Source organism: Paracoccidioides brasiliensis, assembly GCF_000150735.1.
Source record: "Paracoccidioides brasiliensis Pb18 unplaced genomic scaffold supercont2.3, whole genome shotgun sequence".
In the NCBI taxonomy this organism is placed as follows: Eukaryota; Fungi; Ascomycota; class Eurotiomycetes; order Onygenales; family Ajellomycetaceae; genus Paracoccidioides; species Paracoccidioides brasiliensis.
Window position 1 is genome coordinate 98801 of NW_011371360.1, and position 18656 is coordinate 117456.

Sequence of the window (18656 nt, forward strand, 5' to 3'; positions counted from 1 at the left end):
CCCTGGCGATCTGTGATGAATCAAGAGTGAAGGCCTGGGAATGGGAGTGTGCCTTTGGTACAAGAATATCGAAGGATGGAAGAAGAATATATATCTGTTAGGGATGTCAGGTGACCCTAGTGGGATGATGCTCCTCCTTAGTTCCAGTAAGTTATAGTGGACTAGTCACTGGCCATTGAGGGCCTTTTGCCAGGTACTATTAACTATATAATCATAGTCTAGCAATATTAGCCTGTGCGGGTTTCGGCACGTGACAGACAGATAGAAGACCTGCGGGACCTTGAATTTCTATGGGCTGCTCTGCAACCCGTATATCCATCCCTTCTTTGCATCATTACATCTTCTCGGGATGCCACCACCAAGAATGGCGGGTGGCCCATCTGAAGGAAAGGTGGAGGAAGTGATCGAATGCTGGAAAGCATAAATGCCAGCTGCTGCTTGATAGATTCCTTCTGGGCCTCGTGAGGTGTTTTCCAGTGGTCATTGAACATAAAAAGCTACAGCGCCCAGCTTGACGGACTCCGCGTATATCCAGAGACCGAAGTTGGGGAGGTTGCTGCTTGATGGAGTTCATCGTCGGGATATGGTCGATGTTGATGCCCACCCCCTTTCTCGAGGGGAAAATAAAACCTTTTGTTCCGCCATCGTGCGCAGCTTCCACCGTCTATTTCTGGGCTGAGGCCAAGTACAACGGTGGATCGATCACTTTTCCTAGCTGTTGCTCGATTAAGCCGCTGAATAATTGCGGCAAGGCTCCCCGCTCGGAGCCCTTCGCCAAGAAGCACATTGATTTGAGAGGAATTGGCTAAGAGCAGGCTAAGACCATGAAGAAACGGTGGCATCAGAAGGAACTTGTGAAGTCAAGCTGACATCTTGTGGCTCTCCATGTGGGAATAACCCATTGGCAAAAAAAAAAAAAAACATATTAGCTTGGGTTAAATCCTTTGATAATTTGCAATTCCTTACCAACGATAATTTAGCCAATCAAAAAGATGCGTATATGCCATTTGTAGATGATTCTCATTGGTTCTATAAAATTTAACATTATGCCTTAAATGTCCATTAGTATATGGGTTATGACAAACGCAATTGGCTGGCTGCTGCAAGGGGCCAGGAGAAAAGGGACCTCGAGAAAGGTAATTTTGTTCAGGAAAATAGTGTAGGAGCCTGAGGAGTTCTTCTAAGCTGTCATCCCAGCTCGATAAAGCAGCGCTCCTCCTGCGCTCCTCCAGGACTAGTGTTCAAGAGTGTTTTGGGGGCATCCAGACTCCCTCTTGGTTATGGTGATATTACGTGCTTGGAAAGAAGAGAATGTCCCCAGCCAACGATTCTTGCCATAGATTTATATTTATCCTTGTTATCTATTGAGGGTTAGATTTTGCACCATCGCTGTTTACTCGAAGGGTAGTTAACGCACCCATGGGTCTTACGTACAGTAAGTCGTACTTGGGATGTTGAGTAACAGCTACACAAGTAACAAGCAGCAGCAAGGCTTCATCAAAACCCAATCTTGTGATCCCCAAACTGTGACGATAGCTCTGTCAAGTGCGTTTATATTTCCAACACAGGTAGCTAGTAATAGTAGTATATCGATATGAGATGCATGACTCCAAGGAATTCGTGCACCGTCCGGGGGAAAAAGAGGGACGACACTGAGCTTTGAGATATTCGGGGGATAGAAGGAGATAATCTACCTCTGATGTCGGACGACACCATTGAACGGACCGGGTCTTTTGTTCGGCAGCGTAGCTCCATCTTCACGAAGCCCTGGCATGTGTTGGGCCTTTTCTTTTTCTTTTCCTTTTTATTGCTTTTCTCTTTTCTTTTCTTTTTCCTTTTCTTTCCTTTCTGTTTTTCTTTTCCATTTTTAGCACGACCAACAATATCCAGTTACCGAACTAGACTGGAATCCCAACAGAACTCATCTCAACAATGGTAGATTTCGACATTTTAGATGATAGACAATGATTTCTACATTAGCTTAGGGGGGAAAACAACTGGAAACCTGAAAAGAGTAAGCGAATTTCTATTTGCCCCGTGATTGAGCGATGAGTCTGTCACCGTTGTTGACCCGGCAGGGAAGGCTATGATCTTGTTGGACATTATTCCAAGAAGATGCTCCCAGGATCGTGGTCAAGACGACGCTAGATAGAAGATTAGCACATAGCGTTTAAGGCTTGCACAGACAAAATGTGGTGCATCAGGTTCACCGAAAAAGTTGTGTTCTGCCGTACACGAAAACAAGGTAAACTAAGACACAGAATTAACTAATGCTTGAACTGTCCAGATCAAAGCCGGGGAATATGTTTCCAGATTCTCCAGTTAATGAGATTGGAGGAGGGAGGGGGGGGGGGGGGGAATAAAGGCCAGGTTCTAATATCATCATTATTGACTTTTTTTGACAGCTGATGTTCAAGAGTTATGAGGTTCAACAACGATGATATCGCGTTGAAGGGTGGCAGACCGGAAAGCAGCAGGCGGGCGTTACAACGAGCCCTTCATCGCGACAGCCTCGATTGGAACATTACTCGCTTCATTGTCGAGGCCGGGTTAATCAGCATGCCTTCCACCACGTATTGTGACCCTGTAATTAAGGCATACAAATCTCAAGGGAGGAGTTTAATGCGGAATATCGAGAGGCTGTTCTGCAGCACAAGGTTGCAACGGGTTGGAGTAACGTCGTGGTTCGGCGACGGCAGCTTGCTTTAATTCAAAAATTGTTTGCTCCAAATATCTAACAAAGTGAGCCATGGGGTATGCAAGTCTGCATAAGCCTGTTTCTTTCATCGCATTGACAGAGTTTACTCCATGCTCCGTGCAATAGGAACTGACCTGAAGCAAATAATACGAAAAATATACAAACGTGTTCAAAGATCATTTTTCAGTCAAGTCTCGGCTTTTGCATGACGGAGGATGAGTCAGCGCCTGTGAATTGCCGAAGTTACACCGTCTTCTATATTCAGTAACATTGGTATCAGTGCAATGTTCAATACATACAGTACAAGCACAGCACAGTACAGTACAGTACAGTACCTGGGGGTTGTTATGCCAGCATAGAGCCAACCACAAGGTTCAACAAGCTGGTAATCTGGGGAAAATGTGCCGTAGTTGTTATACTCACCGCTTGCCTGCCTGTACTTTTTGTGCGGAAATTTAGCTAACATTCTATAATTATGCCGCCATTCGCTCACTAAATCAACTCACTCGACTCACTTCACTAATCCTACCCTCAACTCCCCTCCTATCCTATATCATATTGATGCCCTCTTTCACCCACTCTTCTTCCCCTGGTTTTCTCTTTTATCGCTTTGTGTTGTGGATGCTATAGACTGCTGTGCTTGTGTCATCTCTTGTCGTGCTCCCCTGTTAAGGCCGTCGCATGTCGTCAAGGTGCCTTCTCTGGTTACCGCTGTCCAACACCCACACGGTACTCACCAATCCCTTGTTGGCTCCATTTCGTTCTCCATCATACCCCAGAGCGGTTTCTCCACCTCTTATTACTGCCTCTACAGTCGCTGCCATCATCTCGCCTTGTCTGCTTCTTGTTTCCCCCGCCATCTGCTCTTCTGCTACTCGCCACTTATTCACCTCCGCCTTGTCTCCCCGTTTCTCGACACAATCTGCTCCCTTACCCTCTTTTCCAGAACAACACCAAAAGCACCACTACACTATGACAGCCGTTGAACGCCTTGCTGATGTTCTCGAGAAGCCCTCTGTTGATGATCGCTCTTATCGTGTTATCCGACTCCCAAATAAATTAGAGGCTCTGCTTGTTCACGATCCCGATACTGACAAGGCAAGTGCTTCGGTTAATGTGAATGTTGGCAATTTTTCAGACGATGATGACCTACCAGGAATTGCTCACGCTGTAGAACACGCTCTTTTTATGGGAACAGAAAAGGTGGGTGGTTCTTTAGTCTTCTCCTCCAGCTACTCAATAAATTAGCCATCTATGTATGGACTGGTTCTATATGTACAAGGACCCAGGCTAATCGTGCCATGCAGTACCCAAAAGAAAATGCCTATAATCAGTACCTGGCGGCACATTCAGGCTATTCAAACGCATATACAGCAGCAACAGAAACAAACTATTATTTCGAAGTAGCTGCCACAGCGACTTCCCAATCCAAAAGTTCACCGGAGATTCCTCCAGCTACTGCTGCATTTCCCGCAGAGGTGGAGCCACTGACCGATGGCCTTTCTAAACCGCCTTTCCCTAGTATTGCAGACAGCGCAGCATCCTCCTCCAATGACTTGGTTCCCCCGCTTTATGGCGCTCTTGATAGATTTGCCCAGTTCTTCATTGCTCCGTTGTTCCTTGAGTCTACTTTGGATCGCGAGCTAAGGGCGGTAGACTCGGAGAATAAAAAGAACCTTCAGAATGATGCCTGGAGACTTCTGCAACTCAACAAATCGCTTTCAAATCCCAAGCACCCTTACCACCACTTCTCAACAGGAAATTTGAAAACCCTAAGGGATGGACCTCAGTCACGTGGTATAAATGTACGGGACGAATTCATACGTTTCTACGAAACGAACTACTCTGCAAATCGTATGAAACTAGTTGTCCTTGGACAGGAATCTTTGGATGAGCTGGAAGGCTGGGTTGCGGAATTGTTTGCCGACGTCAAGAACAAAAGCTTGCCGCAAAATAGGTGGGATGATGTTCAACCGTTTACATCAGAGAATTTGCAGAAGATCTGCTTCGCAAAACCAGTCATGGATAGCCGGTCTTTGGACATGCTTTTCCCTTACCAGGATGAGGACGATATGTATGAATCAAAGCCCTCCAAGTATATCAGCCACTTGATTGGCCATGAAGGACCCGGTAGTATTCTTGCCTATATCAAAGCGAAGGGTTGGGCATACGGGCTTTCTGCCGGTGCCCTAGCTCTTTGCCCAGGCTCTGCTTTATTCACCATCTCTGTCCGTCTTACAGAAGATGGTCTGAAACATTATGAAGAAATTGTTAAAGTCATTTTCCAGTACATCTCCTTGATCAAGTCACGGGCACCTGAGGAATGGATTTTTGACGAGATGAAAAACCTTGCAGAGGTCGATTTCAAATTCAAACAGAAATCTCCGGCAAGCCGTTTCACAAGCAGCCTTAGCAGCGTCATGCAAAAGCCCTATCCGCGAGAATGGCTCCTCAGCGGCCCAAGCTTGATTCGGAAATTTGACGAACAAGCTATCAGACGTGGCCTCGACTTTTTCCGAGCGGATAATTTCAATATTGAGCTTGTTTCTCAAACTTATCCAGGAACCTGGGATTCTACCGAAAAATGGTACGGTACTGAGTACAGAGTCGAGAAGATTTCTAGTGATATGCTTTCCCAAATCGAGCGTATTCTACAGGCTCCGTCAAACAACCCGCTACCGGAACTTCACCTACCGCATAAGAACGAATTCGTTCCAACACGGCTCGAGGTTGAGAAGAAAGACGTGCTCGAGCCAGCAAAGAAGCCTACGCTTATCCGGAATGACGACCGTGTCAGGGCATGGTTCAAAAAGGATGACACATTTTTCGTTCCTAAAGCAACGCTTGAAATCACTCTTCGGAATCCGTTGGTATACGCAACCCCTGGTAATAATGTCCTTACCAAGATAGCATGCGGTTTAATCCGGGATGACCTTCAAGAGTATTCCTATGATGCCGAGCTGGGTGGACTTGATTATAGTTTATCGGCGAGTGTTTTTGGTCTCGAGGTGACCGTTTCCGGCTATAATGACAAGATGGCAGTCCTCTTGGAAAAGGTACTCCATAGCATGAGAGACTTCAAAGTTAAGCCAGACCGTTTCAAGATAGTTAAAGACCGGATGACCAAGGGCTTCTCCAATGCCGAATTTCAACAACCATACCATCAAGTTGGAAATGTGACCAGGTACCTGACAGCAGAGAAAGCATGGATTAATGAGCAGCTTGCTGCTGAGCTGGAGCACATCGAAGCCGAAGACGTGGCCGCTTTTTTCCCGCAACTACTCCGCCAAACCCATATCGAACTTCTGGGTCACGGCAATTTGTACAAGGAAGATGTATTGAAAATGGCAGATTTGATTGAATCTACATTCCATGCCCGCCCATTGCCCAAGTCTCAGTGGCACATGCGACGCAACATAATCTTCCCTCCAGGCAGCAATTTCGTCTACGAGAAAACGCTGAAGGACCCAGCAAACGTAAACCACTGCATTGAATATTATTTATTTGTGGGAAGCTTGATGGACCCGCAGCTGCGTGCCAAATCTCTCTTATTCGGTCAGCTTACCAACGAGCCAGCATTTGACCAACTCCGAACACAGGAGCAGCTTGGGTATGTTGTATGGAGTGGTGTGCGGTATGCAGCCACGACGCTGGGCTATCGCGTTATTATCCAGAGCGACCGAACCAACCAATACCTGGAGACTCGTATTGATGCGTTTTTAGCCGGCTTTGCAGAGACATTGGATAAGATGACGGGGGAGGAGTTCGAGGGCCACAAACGCAGCCTCATCAACAAACGGTTGGAGAAGCTGAAGAACCTGAACTCCGAAACGGGCCGGTTCTGGTCGCATATCGGATCGGAGTACTTTGACTTTTTACAACACGAAACAGATGCAACGATAATTGCAGAATTGAGTAAGGCGGAGATGATCGAGTACTATCACCAATATATCGATCCAAGTTCCCCAACTCGTGCTAAGCTTTCGGTGCACCTAGTCGCACAATCTCAAGCGCATAAGGCTGTCGGATCCGATGCTACGACGGAAGAGCGAAAGGCGAAGCTTGTGGAGCAGTTGTCGGTTATCCTATCCTCGTCCTCGATCGAGTTCGATAACAACAAGTTCAAGTCGTCGTTTGCCAATGTGGAAATAACCAATTGCAATAGTGAAACTAAGGATGCTATCATGTCTACGATCAAGGGTTTCCTGGAAGCCGAAGTGAAACTGGACGATGAGAAGGTTGCCAGCATTGTCGGCCCGACAGCCAACGTCCTTGATGAACTGCTGCAAGTTGTTAGCATTGTGGCGTCGCTTGAGGCAGACAAAGTTGCTAACGGGGTTGCTAATGACACTGTGATGACAAAATCTCAGAGTGTGAAACCGACGTACATCACCAACGTTCCTGAGTATAAGGCACGCCTTGAGATCAGCACCGCTCCGGCACCAATCGTGGATCTGAGCGAATTCGAGGAGGTCGATGCGAAGTTGTAAACGCAGGCGGGGTTGTGTCCACTTTATCAAGCAAAACGGCGGGGCATATTCTTGCTGGGTATGTTTAGGAACTTGGCCCCTGGGGCGTAGGTAGCATGGTACTGAGCGACGTGCGTTTCTTACGATTTTGGTTCTTGGTGACTTGGCAGTTGGGTTCAGAGCTTTTGGCAGGTTTTCGGAATTGGGAATCAATCATTGACTTATTATTTAGGCATTATTTTATTTTGAAAGTTAGATACTCTTTTACATGTTGCTGATACCTTTCTCACGATAGCTTAAAGAAAGATTTACATCCCTTACAAGAACTCGTATAATACATACTGCGTAGTTAACTAGACAATTAGTTAAATGATGAATTCAAGGCGATTCTGCGATGTGTTGATTCCAAACAGGAACTAGTTGGGCCTCCTAATCACATGATTAACCGTCTCCTGTTGACGGATAATAGATATTCCGCTGCTTCCACCGCAACGCGCATAAACCTCCTTCCCAAGAGCTTAGCTATCAATGAAGTAACGATGAAAACGAGCAGTCAATGATTTATGTTCAGCCTTATTCTGTTTTCACGAAGTGCCTGCTCTCTCTCCATAACAGCTCTCAGGTCCAGAGACTCGTATAGCCCATCCAACTAACCGCATACGGAGGAGCATATCCGGAGCACTATCCGTTCGGAATTGAGGAAAAGGATTGCGGAGCAGGACACGCGCCAGCGACAATGTCGACAGTGACCGCAACGGCACTACAGAGCTCAGCTCCGTAAGTCCCTTGTCGCGCATTTTACCCATGGTGTTTTTTCTGCTTTACCTGCGGGATGCTCCTTTGCGGTTTCGTGTTTTTCTTTTTATCATCAAGCAATCATTTACTGTACTGATTATCTTCATGCAGCCCCATCCTCCCGCAAGGCTTTTCAGCTAAGCAGCCGCCCACAATCCGACTATACCCACTTTCAAACTACACATTCGGAAACCAAGGAAACGCAGCCCGAAGAAGACCCATCTGTGCTGGCGCGGCTAAAGCGGTTGGAGGAGCACTATGAGCAGTATGGCATGCGCCGCACGTGCGAGGGTGTTTTGGTATGCCATGAGCACAACCACCCGCATGTGCTGATGTTGCAGATTGCGAATGCTTTTTTTAAGCTGTACGGTACCTTATGACGTCCGAAACTAAATGTGGAGTAGTTATTGATATATGGCAGGCCAGGTGATTACCTCCACCACGATGATGATGAGGTGGAAGGGTTCAAGGCCCGGCTGAACGAACGATTGGCCCCAGTTGGTTCACAATTTTCCGGCAAAGGGGTGAACGACGAGTGGGAAATAGGCGACACGCTGGCGCAATGGTGGCGGCCGAATTTTGAGACGTTCATGTACCCGTTTCTGCCAGGGCATGTGACGCGGCCGAAGGAGTGCAAGAAGTTGTATTTCATCCAGCTTCCAAAGAAGAGTATGCCTTTTTTTTTTTTTTTTCTCCTGTATATTTTCCATACTTATTTGTGTATCTACATGTTTTAATACTGACTATATCATGCAAAACAGAGGTCCTATCTGTGCCGAAGAACATGAAACTACTCGCCGTGCCGCTGTTTGAGCTGTACGATAACACAGCACGGTATGGGCCGCAGCTGTCAGCAATCCCACACCTTCTGTCACGGTATAACTTTGAGTTTGTAGATGAAAATGACAATGTGGTTGCGGTGACGCCGGGGGAGCATCCGGGCGGGGAAGTACCGCAGACCAAGGTGCTACTGAGTGGGGACGAGGGTAGTAAAGGTTCAAATAAGAATGGGGCCGGGCAGGGAGATACGGGGATGGGAGGGTTGGAGGGGCAGTGATGTAACTAATTCTTCTTCCCCTTCTTCTGCTTCTTCTCTTTTCTATACAGTTTTTTTTTTTTTTTCCAGCTTTTTATTTTGAATGGGTAATTTCGGCGTCGTGAGGTAGAATATCATATTCACATTCAATGAGCGAGAACATTAAGAACCTGGATAGTTAACTAAATTAGTCAAGTTACTTGATATAATCCAGATCAGATTCATATCAAGTTCCAAGTTTGCTGTGTCATTAGTATCAAAACTCCAACATATTCAAAATATGTTTTTAAGGTTCAGCAAGAGCAAGCTAATCAAGCCTGCTGTGATTTCATCTTATTGAAGCTCATAAATAAGCTGTGCTACACATCCAGTCAGCTTTTTTAAATCATTTTTTATTTGTATTATTGGATTTCTGTGGAGTTAAAAGAGGGGATTTGATTGATGTTGATATATTCTGATATTTCTGTCTCCTGGAGATGTGATTCACGGATGAATGACACATCACTTTATATTCAAATAAATATAATGTCGTGATTATCTTACTGTACATATCAAAGGGGTATCTTTTCTTTAAGAATTAGAGATAGTCAAATAGAAGAATTAACCTGTACATTATTCTTATCCACTTCCTCTTTGAGCATTTGTATCTGTATATTAATCATATCATATTGCGTGAATCACGTACTACTGCTCCGTATTCTACCAAAGATATTGACGCTCTCTTACCCGTACTCCACCCCCTTCCCGCGTACACCATCACCCACTTCTCACGACGCCCAACATCTGAAGGGATATCGGAGCGCGCAGGAGCATTCAGGAGACTGGATGGGAGATGATGGCGGGTCACCCCGGCAAGTCTGAAATAGAGGCCGCGGGTAGAAGCACACAAAATCCTTTCGGATGTTGCGTTGGGGGCGAGGGTGGGTTCAGTCCATTACCACTCGGTACTGTTTGTTCCATAATCCATACCATTTATTGAACTTCCAATTTGATTACTTAGGTTAAGTTAATTGTTTCATCCATTTTCCGCCACGCGGTTTCGGCTATCTCCCCAGCCCTCCGCAAAATCGCCTCCCTCACCCTGTTCCCAAAATCGGAGTCAAATACACCATACTCTCCACCAAGCCTCCCCACCGCCTCCAAAGGAACAGACAGGTACTGTTGCAGTTCATCTGGAATCCAGCAGCTAATCTCAATCAACCAGCGCATCTGCGGTAACATCAGCTGTGGAAATCTTGCCCGCAGCGGAATTGCGCGTGAGATAATCGGCAACATAACCGTTTGTAGCGCCGTAAAATGCATAAACGGTATCAGAAAAGCTTTACTTTTGCGCACTGGCGCCAATATCGAAATAATATGCTCCTGGAAGCTCGATTCGTCCATCGAGCACCACACTACATATGTATCCTGGAAGTGTATAAATGCATCAACCCACGCACGTCTCCGCAATGCCTCCAGAGCCGTAAGAATTAAGTTCATGATACTTCCAGTCCCAATCGTGCTGGAGGAGCGGTGAGAGCGCTCTCACCGCAACTGTCATGCACTGGATGGTGGGCATGTCCATGGCTACGAGACTAGCTTCGTCATCGCCATTATTGTTGCCGTCGACAAGATGAGGGTATAGAACGTACATATCTGGATCTTTCACGTTCAAAGGTAAGGGTCCTGAGTTCCGCGTTGTAGTGCGCCGAGAGATGGTTGTCGAGACGTCCGCAGCCGCGCACTAGGATGAGGAAATCGGTGAAGCCGTCCATTATGTGGCTGGATTGGACAGCTAGGGCATAGCAGGTTGCTAACATGGCGTTGAGTTCGTGGGTTTGGGTGCTGGTAGCCGTTGGTGAAGTATCGGTGGTGGAATGCAGTTGCTGGTGATGCTTTCCAATTGCTTCATGCAGTCCGCGCAAGGCGAGGCCGCGGTGGGATACCATGGCCGTATATAGCTAGGGGAGGTTTCAAGACCCGTGTTTACTGTGTTCATGAGAGAGAGGTGTGAGGTGCCAAGGGAGAGGATGGCGTGCATTAGGTACTCGTGCTTCGGCGATCGAGATCAGTTCGGAAAGCCAAATATATGAAGCCGGAGAAAAAATCTGGTTTACCTGGTGAGCAAGCTGGGGTATATATCATTTACCCAAACCCCATCACAGCCAAACGGCAGATACGGATGTGCCGCAATCATGTAATGGTGGAAGAAACGCATATCCTCGATCGTGAAGGATGCCGGAAGGAGCTGAAGAACGCCAATGGGCCTAATGAAAGATGAAAACAACGGCGATGGCGGCGTTGTAAGCCAAAAGACAGCAGCAGAACGATTCTTTTTGCTATGATCTGGTATCAACCGGCGTGCGACTTGCTGCTGTGATTGCAATTTGAATTGCACGGGATAGACGCAATCAAGCTTCCTTGCCGTACAGTTCTTGCATATCGGCCGCGTCTCGGGACACTTCTCATATATACACATGTAAGTATCTAGAAATTGAATGCAAATATATGCAGGGTTTCCATGTATCTACGTACCTTTACCTTGCGCGCCTTACAGCTGTAGCAGCCAGCGCGGGATTTGGTATGAGGTTTCCTACTCTTGATAGGAGTCGCCCGGGTAGGACCCTGCTCGATTTCTGCCATGATTCTTTGCTTGTCAATTGACAGGTTTTTAAGAATTGTCTGTTCATGTTTCCCAGGTCCTGAAGACGAGCTTATAAATCATCATGCTTAATATAGAAGTTCGATGTTAGAGGTGTAGTTGAATCCCTCCCAGGTTGTCTGTCGTCAGCTTTTGGAATTGACTCATTTAGTCTGGTTTGACGTAGACAGATACGAGAACTAGGCAACTCTTTTAACTTGCAGAGCTGGAGCCGGCGACTCTGGGCCTCGAGTAGATGAAGAAAGCTAGGAACAATAAAATTAATTAACGTGCAGATCGACTGAGGGATCAGGGGATTCAAGAAGTCGTATCAGAGATTGCGCGCGGCAGGTAAGAAAGTCCTAGTAAAAATTAATGCATTAATTTTGTCTCAATGAAAATGAGAACGCAGTCTTTCTGCGACTTTCGCACTCTTTTATTTCCAAGAGTTGTCGAGGTTTTCGCTCCCTTCTGACACTGTTCCAGCTCACAGATTCACTGTCACTTAGAAGTTCGGTGTCCATGAATCAGGTAAAATGACTACCATACCATTAGTTATCAGCAATTCCCCCCTGATATTCACGTATGAGGCCCGCCGGAATCCTTCTGACCAATTATCCACAGACTAAACAAGATATTTCTAACTCTAGATACACATCAATCGATTAAAACCGACGTTGGGAAGCACACAAATCACAGCGTCATTAGGAATTATAATGGAGCTGGAAATCTAACAAGTAACGTCATAAAATATGGACAGGGAAGAGAACATAAAAGAAAATCGGAAGAGAGAGAAATCATAAAACAGGAAATAAATCAAGAAATCAAAATGAAAAAAAAAAAAAAATCAAAACTCCACGTAAGTTTCCCAAACAATACAAGAGCGAGAGAAACATAGGATGAATCAAACCCACCTCCCCATCCCGTTTGAACCCTCAGGCAAATGCCCCCACAAGCGCCATAAGTATCATCCCAGCTGCAACGGCAATGCACGCCTCAACCCGACTTTTCCCCTTCAACGTCTCGTAACTCCTATCACTCAAAAAATCCTCCGCCAACAACTCCACCAGTCCCGCAAACAGCAACAACCCACTACTAAACGCATTTGTCATCCCCACCATCAGCAAGCCTGTCGTGCTGGCTGGATCGTACAGGTTATGCAAACCCAGGCCAATCGCCTGGCCAAGGGGTGTAGTAGCACCGTAGGCAAGTGCCATAAGCCACGGTTTGGGAGACGAGGCGGAGAAAAGGGTGGGGATCAGAGAGGAGATGCGCGCGCCCAGAGCGAAGCCTTCGAAGGTTTGGTGGAAGGAGATGGCGACGAGGAGGACGACGAAGGAGGTTCCTGTGGCGACGCTGAGGGCCATACCTATGAAGACGCTGTGGAAGAGGATGCCTGCTTCGAGGAGGAGGCACTGGAGAAGTTGCTTTTGCGGGTTTTGGGAAGCACTGACGCCTTGGGAAGAGAGGTGATGGTGGTGCTGATAGCGGTTATTGTGGTTGGAGTAATGGTGAGCGCGGGTGTCGTCGTAGTTGGAGGAGCTGTCGGGGTACGGGTCTAGTTCTTCGAGATCGAGATTTTCGTCGTCTCCGTCTTGGGGCTTGGGGAGCAGAGGGGTACTCCCTTCCTCCACACCCAAGCCATGCGACGGGGAGCCAGATTTTGGTGGAGAATCGGGGGGTGAATGGTGTGTATCGCGGACTTTGCCTAATCGAACCCCTACGCGGCTATCACCGTTTATTAGAGGCGTTGCACCAGTCTCATGATTTGGGGCCCCCTCGTCAATCAGCGTATCATATTCACTCCCATGAACATGTTTCGCGCCTCTGATGGCGAACAACATTTCGATAGTTACAACGATCATGACTGCAACCATCGCGACTAGACCAGCAGTTGCTGGGTAGCCCTTGTTCCAGAAGCTGGGTAGACATGGATGAGTTAAGGACATGAAAGCGGTTGGGAGGAGGTGGATGAAGGCGGTAGCAATCAGAACTCCAGTGCCGAAATGTCTAGATAAGAAGAGGAAGTGCCTGGGGATGGGGAGGTGCGGGAAACGACGGGCGATAATTGGGAATGAGCATGCTGGACGCGGTGATAGATGTAAGCAGCTAGATAATATGAATTGAAGCCAAAGAAAAAAGTCCAGGAGGGTCAACTGGATAACTAACCGAATGTACTGACCACCAAGATCAGTATCAATGCTGCAACGTGTAGCGGCGTGTTATATGACCCGGTCCTCACACCACTACCACATTTTGAGCCGGTTGATGTGTCTCCGTCTGCGACGTCGTTGTCCGCTCTAGTGCCAACATATCCTCGCCGTTCCAGCTCCGCCTGGATGATCGCAAGGGGAATATTTGTCAACGATGGCCCTACATGGTGAAATAGCCGTTAACCAAAGATTCCTCCCCTATTCTCTGGATCCATGCCAAATAGCAAAATGCATAGAGAGTAGCGACAGATTCCGGAATACATGTCACACGTACCTCTCGTTGAGTCCCCGGGACCTCTGTTATAATCGCCTCCATCCACCGCAATCATAATTGCCAGCTAAAAAACGTCGTTATTGAAAAATATCCCAGACTGTGCACTCCACCACATCCATGGCCCGTCCTGCCAGACAATTTGCCTTTTGTTTGTGTTTTCTCCTGGATAATTTTCCCTCGTCGTAATCACCATCGAAAAGTGAAATATGGCACCTGGCTGACAATGCCTCTCGCTCCCGCCCACTCAGGCTCTCCTCTTCCACTTTACTCCGTGTCTCCTCCTAACCAATAACCTGCTGTCGTGAGTGCCGTGTGTCTTCCCTGCGGTAGTTGTTCAGCAGTGTATAGTCGTCCCTCAGACCCAACTTCAGTAAAGCGGAATCAAAAGGAACAAAGGTAAGTCAACAACGACAACGGTTGGTCGGTTTTGAGGAGTCCCTTCAGTCTTGCCCAAATTTCCGGTTCCAAAGAACCCACCCGTAAACTTGAAGCTTGTTCGTAGTCGTTAATCACAGCCGTGCACTTGGCTGAGGGTTGACTTGGCGTTGGAGACCGTTCGGACGACGGAAGCAGCCAGATTTTCACTCAGCTAACGGCACCCTGGTTGGGAGGAAACTGGCCGTCGATTTTACCAGCACAAGTAGTTACCTCACACAACTCCACCAAGGTGCGGAAAAACGGGGACGTGCGAAATGACGGGCTGGTGTTGTTGCGTTATTGCTTCTGCTGATGCTTGTAGGGGTGCTTAGCCTCGGAGTATTATTTGCCAGTAAATTAGGGTCAGGAATGGATGAGGATATTTTCATTGGAACTCTCTCGACGGCATAGATGATGAGGTGATAGGTGATAGATGATTCGAATAGAGATAAGGATGGGATGAACTTGGAAGACTGTTTCAATGGCCCCCGCCGGCATCGTGAAAAGAGAGCGAGTTAGTCATGTTTAAGTTGAGTTAGATACATGGCTCAGAGATCTGTTTTTACCAAAAGACAACAACAACCTCAGAACTTCAATCTCAGACCCACTCTTCTAATATAACAAGCAGGGATACACAGCGGGCGTGGTTTGAGCTGGCTTTACTATATATATTCTTTTACAAATCTCGCTCCAATTTGCTTCTACGAAACTAATAACTGACCAAAGTACACAAACTACAAGAAGGGTACAGCGCACCGATGGGAAAACTACAAAACAAAATAATCTCTCTCATTCATCGTGATATTGGTTTATATGTGGCATTTTCAAGAAGAAAGGAACTGAAATTACAAATAACATAGCTGAACAAACAGATAAACAACAAGAGAGAAATAGAAAAGGGTATACAACAAGCCAGCAAGCCCGGGTCGGCGGGGTTTCATCCTCATCTTCATTTTCCGTTTGTTGGTTTTTGCGCATATATATATGTGTGTGACAAAAGATGGGCAAAGATTCATTTACACGAAGGAAAATTTTTGGAAAATGATGAGCTCCTCTGTTCCGTTGCGGGTTTTCAGGTTCAAAAAGAGTTGAGGAGAAGATTAATGGGAGAGAGACGATATGAACCCGCAGGACAGGTGTATAGACATGGAAAATCGATCACATATCACCTGCCTGGTCAAGAGTTGTCGTTCCAAAAATCAGACCCAGAGGAAGGCCCGCTTTGCCCCAGAAGACACGGGAGACGAGGGAGGCCGTGTCAAGCACCAGTGATTTCGCTTCGCAGCGATATATCCGGTCGATCAATTCCGCATGCTATTTGTTGCCATGACCCCATCTCTCCAAACCCAAGCACCCAAACCCGACAAGAACATTCTCCCCCCCAGGAAGAATACAAACAAGCCAAAAAGATATAAAAGAGAAGCCAAAATCACCCCAGGTCAACCCTTCAACCCTCCCTGCAACCTCTTCAACTCAACGCAAAAGTCGACGCACTCTCCGCCTCCTCCAAAATCGACGCAACATCCTTCCCATCGAGTGTCGGCTTAAACTCAAAGGAATCTTCCAGAATCTTAATATGTACTGATCTCCCCTCATTGTTGAAGACGACAGCAAGCTTGATGGGCGCCTGTGTTGGGCGCGTGAAGTAGTTGCTATCGCCACCAGAGAATGCTGCCGTGCAGCGTGGACTTGGCACGCATGTTGCCTGCATCGAGCACTTCGAAGATGTCCAGCTCACCGCATCCAGATTTCCAGCAGGAGCAGTCGGCTTTGCCGTATTGGAGGGTGCGTGGGATGGCGGCGTTAAGGATCCAAGCGGCGGGCATGTCTTCGTTCCACCCGGTTTTGCCGGTGAGGGGCATGGAAAATTCGACGAGGAAGATTTTGTAGTCGCCATCGAAGCCGTCTGGGATCGATAGGGGGTGTTAGTGGTTTGATATAGAAAATCTTTTGGGGGTTTGGGGTTGCTTTCATCTTTCGAACAATGGGGAAAAACATACGGTAAGCAACAGTGCCCTCACGGACGGTACCGCAGTCGCCATTGCAGACCTTGTCAGTCATGATGATAACTTCCTTATTGTCCGGGATCATCTTCGTCTTAAGGACCTTGGGGCTATCGGATCCAGAGCATCCGTCCTCGGAGGCGTAGGAGAGGGAATTTCCAAGCTCACTGCATTACTCTTAAGTCAGCAAATTAAAAAGTGGAAGAAAAAGAAGAAAAAAAGAGCAAACTTCCATCCCCAAAACAACATCGCAAATGCTGGATGAGAAAACACATACTAATCAAAAACACCAGATCCCTGACCACCGTTATGATTCAAGAACGTAAGGCCATCCGTGACACCAGAGTCCGCATTATAATAACCCTGACGACCCCACTTACCGGAGCCAGGGTTAACAACAGGCGACGATTTCTTAGGAGGGGTCGTTTTGTAAGAAACACCAGCAGCTGGAGCGCCTGGGGCCTGGGTTGGGGCCGCGTTCGCACCAACTTGATCCTTGTAGAGCCAGGAGACGACCTGGCCATCGATGGTTGCGGTGACATATTGGTCGCCGCGGCGCTTATGTTGGTGGCCATGGCGGCGCTTGTGGATGCTGGGTTTCACTTCGCGTTTAACTGGGGCGCTGTATTTGGTGCCTGCGCCGGAGCCGGAGCCTGAACCGGGCGAGTAGAAGGCGAATTGCTTCAGGATGAGCGGACCGCGGAAGTGCCAGGAGACCTGTTCGTGGGTCAGTTCGTTAGTCCGCAGTTGAATATGCACGAAACAAATATATATATATATATGCAAAGCATATCCCTTTTTCTCTATTTTCCCTCACATCTCCCCCCCCCCCCCCCGTGTTATGGTTAAGGGACGAAAACATTTCCAAAACAACTGGGAATAGTGCGCTAACGGAAACAAATAACCCCCCCCCCCTTATTTAAAGGAGCCAATGTCCGCTATATCCTTTGGCTTGGACGAGCAAAGCGCCGCCATTCATGGAGGTGATTTCATTGTAGGTGCCTCGGAGCCGAAGTTTGGTGTAGGTGATGGACTTGACGGCGGAGCAGTCCAGTTTCCGCCAATCTCCCTTGGCGGTCCGGGGGCGCAGGCTTGGGCGGAGACAGAGGAGAGGGATGCGGCGAGCACGGCGCCAACGGCTAGAGAGGCGCGCATGTTTTAATGTGAGTTTTTTTTTTTTTGTTCTGGGCGGGCTTTTGGGTTTTGTTTGTGCAAGATGGTTGTTAGGACTGCGTGAGGCGGCCGCTGTCGTGTTAGCGCTTGGGTTCTAGCTTGACCGGATGATTCTTGTGTATGCATGGCATTGGGTTAATCGGGTGATATTGGGAGTTGAGCAGAAGGTGTACATTGAAATGAAGACATTGTTGTGCATGCTTGGGAGTGTTTGGATGTGTTGGATATGGATGTCGGGCGCTTGCGATGTATTGTGATAGGGGCCAGGGGGGAGGATTTTGGAAGGATGGATCATAACACATCGGTGAGCGCCTATTGACTCGGGGTGCAACACACGACTCTCGATTCTCATTTTCCATGAATGCAAGAAATACAGATTGGAAAACGGGAGAATAAGGAGGAGTTGGAATGGTATTATTGATTTATTGACGAGCGAGTGAATGGACGTTCCAGTGAATAAATACAAACACATACATCTCTCTGCTTGGGGCACTCACCTTTCAAGAGGGAATAAATCCACCAATACCAATCAATCCAAAATATATATATATAATAATAGTAAAAAGAACGGCTGGCGTTGGAAACAACCGCCGTAAAAATGAGTGACTGGAGAAAGAGAGCGTGAATATATTAGGGATTAGAACATGGAGAGGGGGGGAAGAGAGAGAGAGAGAGAGAGAGAGAGAGAGAGAGAGAGAGAGAGAGAGAGAGAGAGAAGGAAAACCTGGGGGTTGCAGCAAGCGAGGGTCCGCGGAGGGTTCTAACTCAGGTTTCCTGGGTAAAACCACGCCTAACATAGAAAGTAGAGATTGGAGAATAGAAAAAACGCAAGCGGAAAATTGGTTTTTTAGCCCCTTGTTTTGTGCACGGGAAGATCCGCAGAAATGCGGGAGGGGGCAGAGGGGGGGCCCCCAAGAAGAGAAGCCCTCACAGGATCACGTGACTATCTTCTCTCTAT

General features: G+C 47.4%; 7 protein-coding genes across 7 annotated transcripts; 3 read left to right on the forward strand and 4 right to left on the reverse strand.

Annotated features, from left to right (window-relative positions):
• Nucleotides 1–497: 497 nt before the first annotated feature.
• PADG_02420 (uncharacterized protein) lies at nt 498–842 on the reverse strand (the record flags this gene model as incomplete). The annotated part of the gene is made up of 1 exon (XM_010759677.1): nt 498–842. The coding sequence occupies one exon, from the start codon at nt 840–842 to the stop codon at nt 498–500; it is 345 nt and encodes a 114-aa protein (XP_010757979.1).
• A 1579-nt stretch (nt 843–2421) lies between these two features.
• On the forward strand, nt 2422–2709 carry PADG_11422 (uncharacterized protein; the record flags this gene model as incomplete). Its single annotated transcript, XM_010760592.1, has 1 exon — nt 2422–2709. The coding sequence occupies one exon, from the start codon at nt 2422–2424 to the stop codon at nt 2707–2709; it is 288 nt and encodes a 95-aa protein (XP_010758894.1).
• A 670-nt stretch (nt 2710–3379) lies between these two features.
• On the forward strand, nt 3380–7188 carry PADG_11423 (uncharacterized protein; the record flags this gene model as incomplete). The annotated part of the gene is made up of 2 exons (XM_010760593.1): nt 3380–3901; nt 4006–7188. The coding sequence occupies 2 exons, from the start codon at nt 3380–3382 to the stop codon at nt 7186–7188; spliced, it is 3705 nt and encodes a 1234-aa protein (XP_010758895.1).
• A 715-nt stretch (nt 7189–7903) lies between these two features.
• PADG_11424 (uncharacterized protein) lies at nt 7904–9019 on the forward strand (the record flags this gene model as incomplete). The annotated part of the gene is made up of 4 exons (XM_010760594.1): nt 7904–7944; nt 8108–8326; nt 8384–8631; nt 8724–9019. The coding sequence occupies 4 exons, from the start codon at nt 7904–7906 to the stop codon at nt 9017–9019; spliced, it is 804 nt and encodes a 267-aa protein (XP_010758896.1).
• Nucleotides 9020–9994: 975 nt separating this feature from the next.
• On the reverse strand, nt 9995–11620 carry PADG_02422 (uncharacterized protein; the record flags this gene model as incomplete). The annotated part of the gene is made up of 6 exons (XM_010759678.1): nt 9995–10405; nt 10434–10721; nt 10771–10938; nt 10968–11030; nt 11127–11441; nt 11513–11620. 6 exons carry the CDS (start codon nt 11618–11620, stop codon nt 9995–9997), a joined length of 1353 nt encoding a protein of 450 aa, XP_010757980.1.
• A 933-nt stretch (nt 11621–12553) lies between these two features.
• PADG_02423 (uncharacterized protein) lies at nt 12554–14160 on the reverse strand (the record flags this gene model as incomplete). Its single annotated transcript, XM_010760145.1, has 3 exons — nt 12554–13701; nt 13788–13991; nt 14106–14160. The coding sequence occupies 3 exons, from the start codon at nt 14158–14160 to the stop codon at nt 12554–12556; spliced, it is 1407 nt and encodes a 468-aa protein (XP_010758447.1).
• A 1830-nt stretch (nt 14161–15990) lies between these two features.
• PADG_02424 (uncharacterized protein) lies at nt 15991–18050 on the reverse strand (the record flags this gene model as incomplete). Its single annotated transcript, XM_010759679.1, has 6 exons — nt 15991–16193; nt 16261–16428; nt 16523–16692; nt 16803–17242; nt 17484–17664; nt 17872–18050. 6 exons carry the CDS (start codon nt 18048–18050, stop codon nt 15991–15993), a joined length of 1341 nt encoding a protein of 446 aa, XP_010757981.1.
• Between the last annotated feature and the right edge of the window lie 606 nt (nt 18051–18656).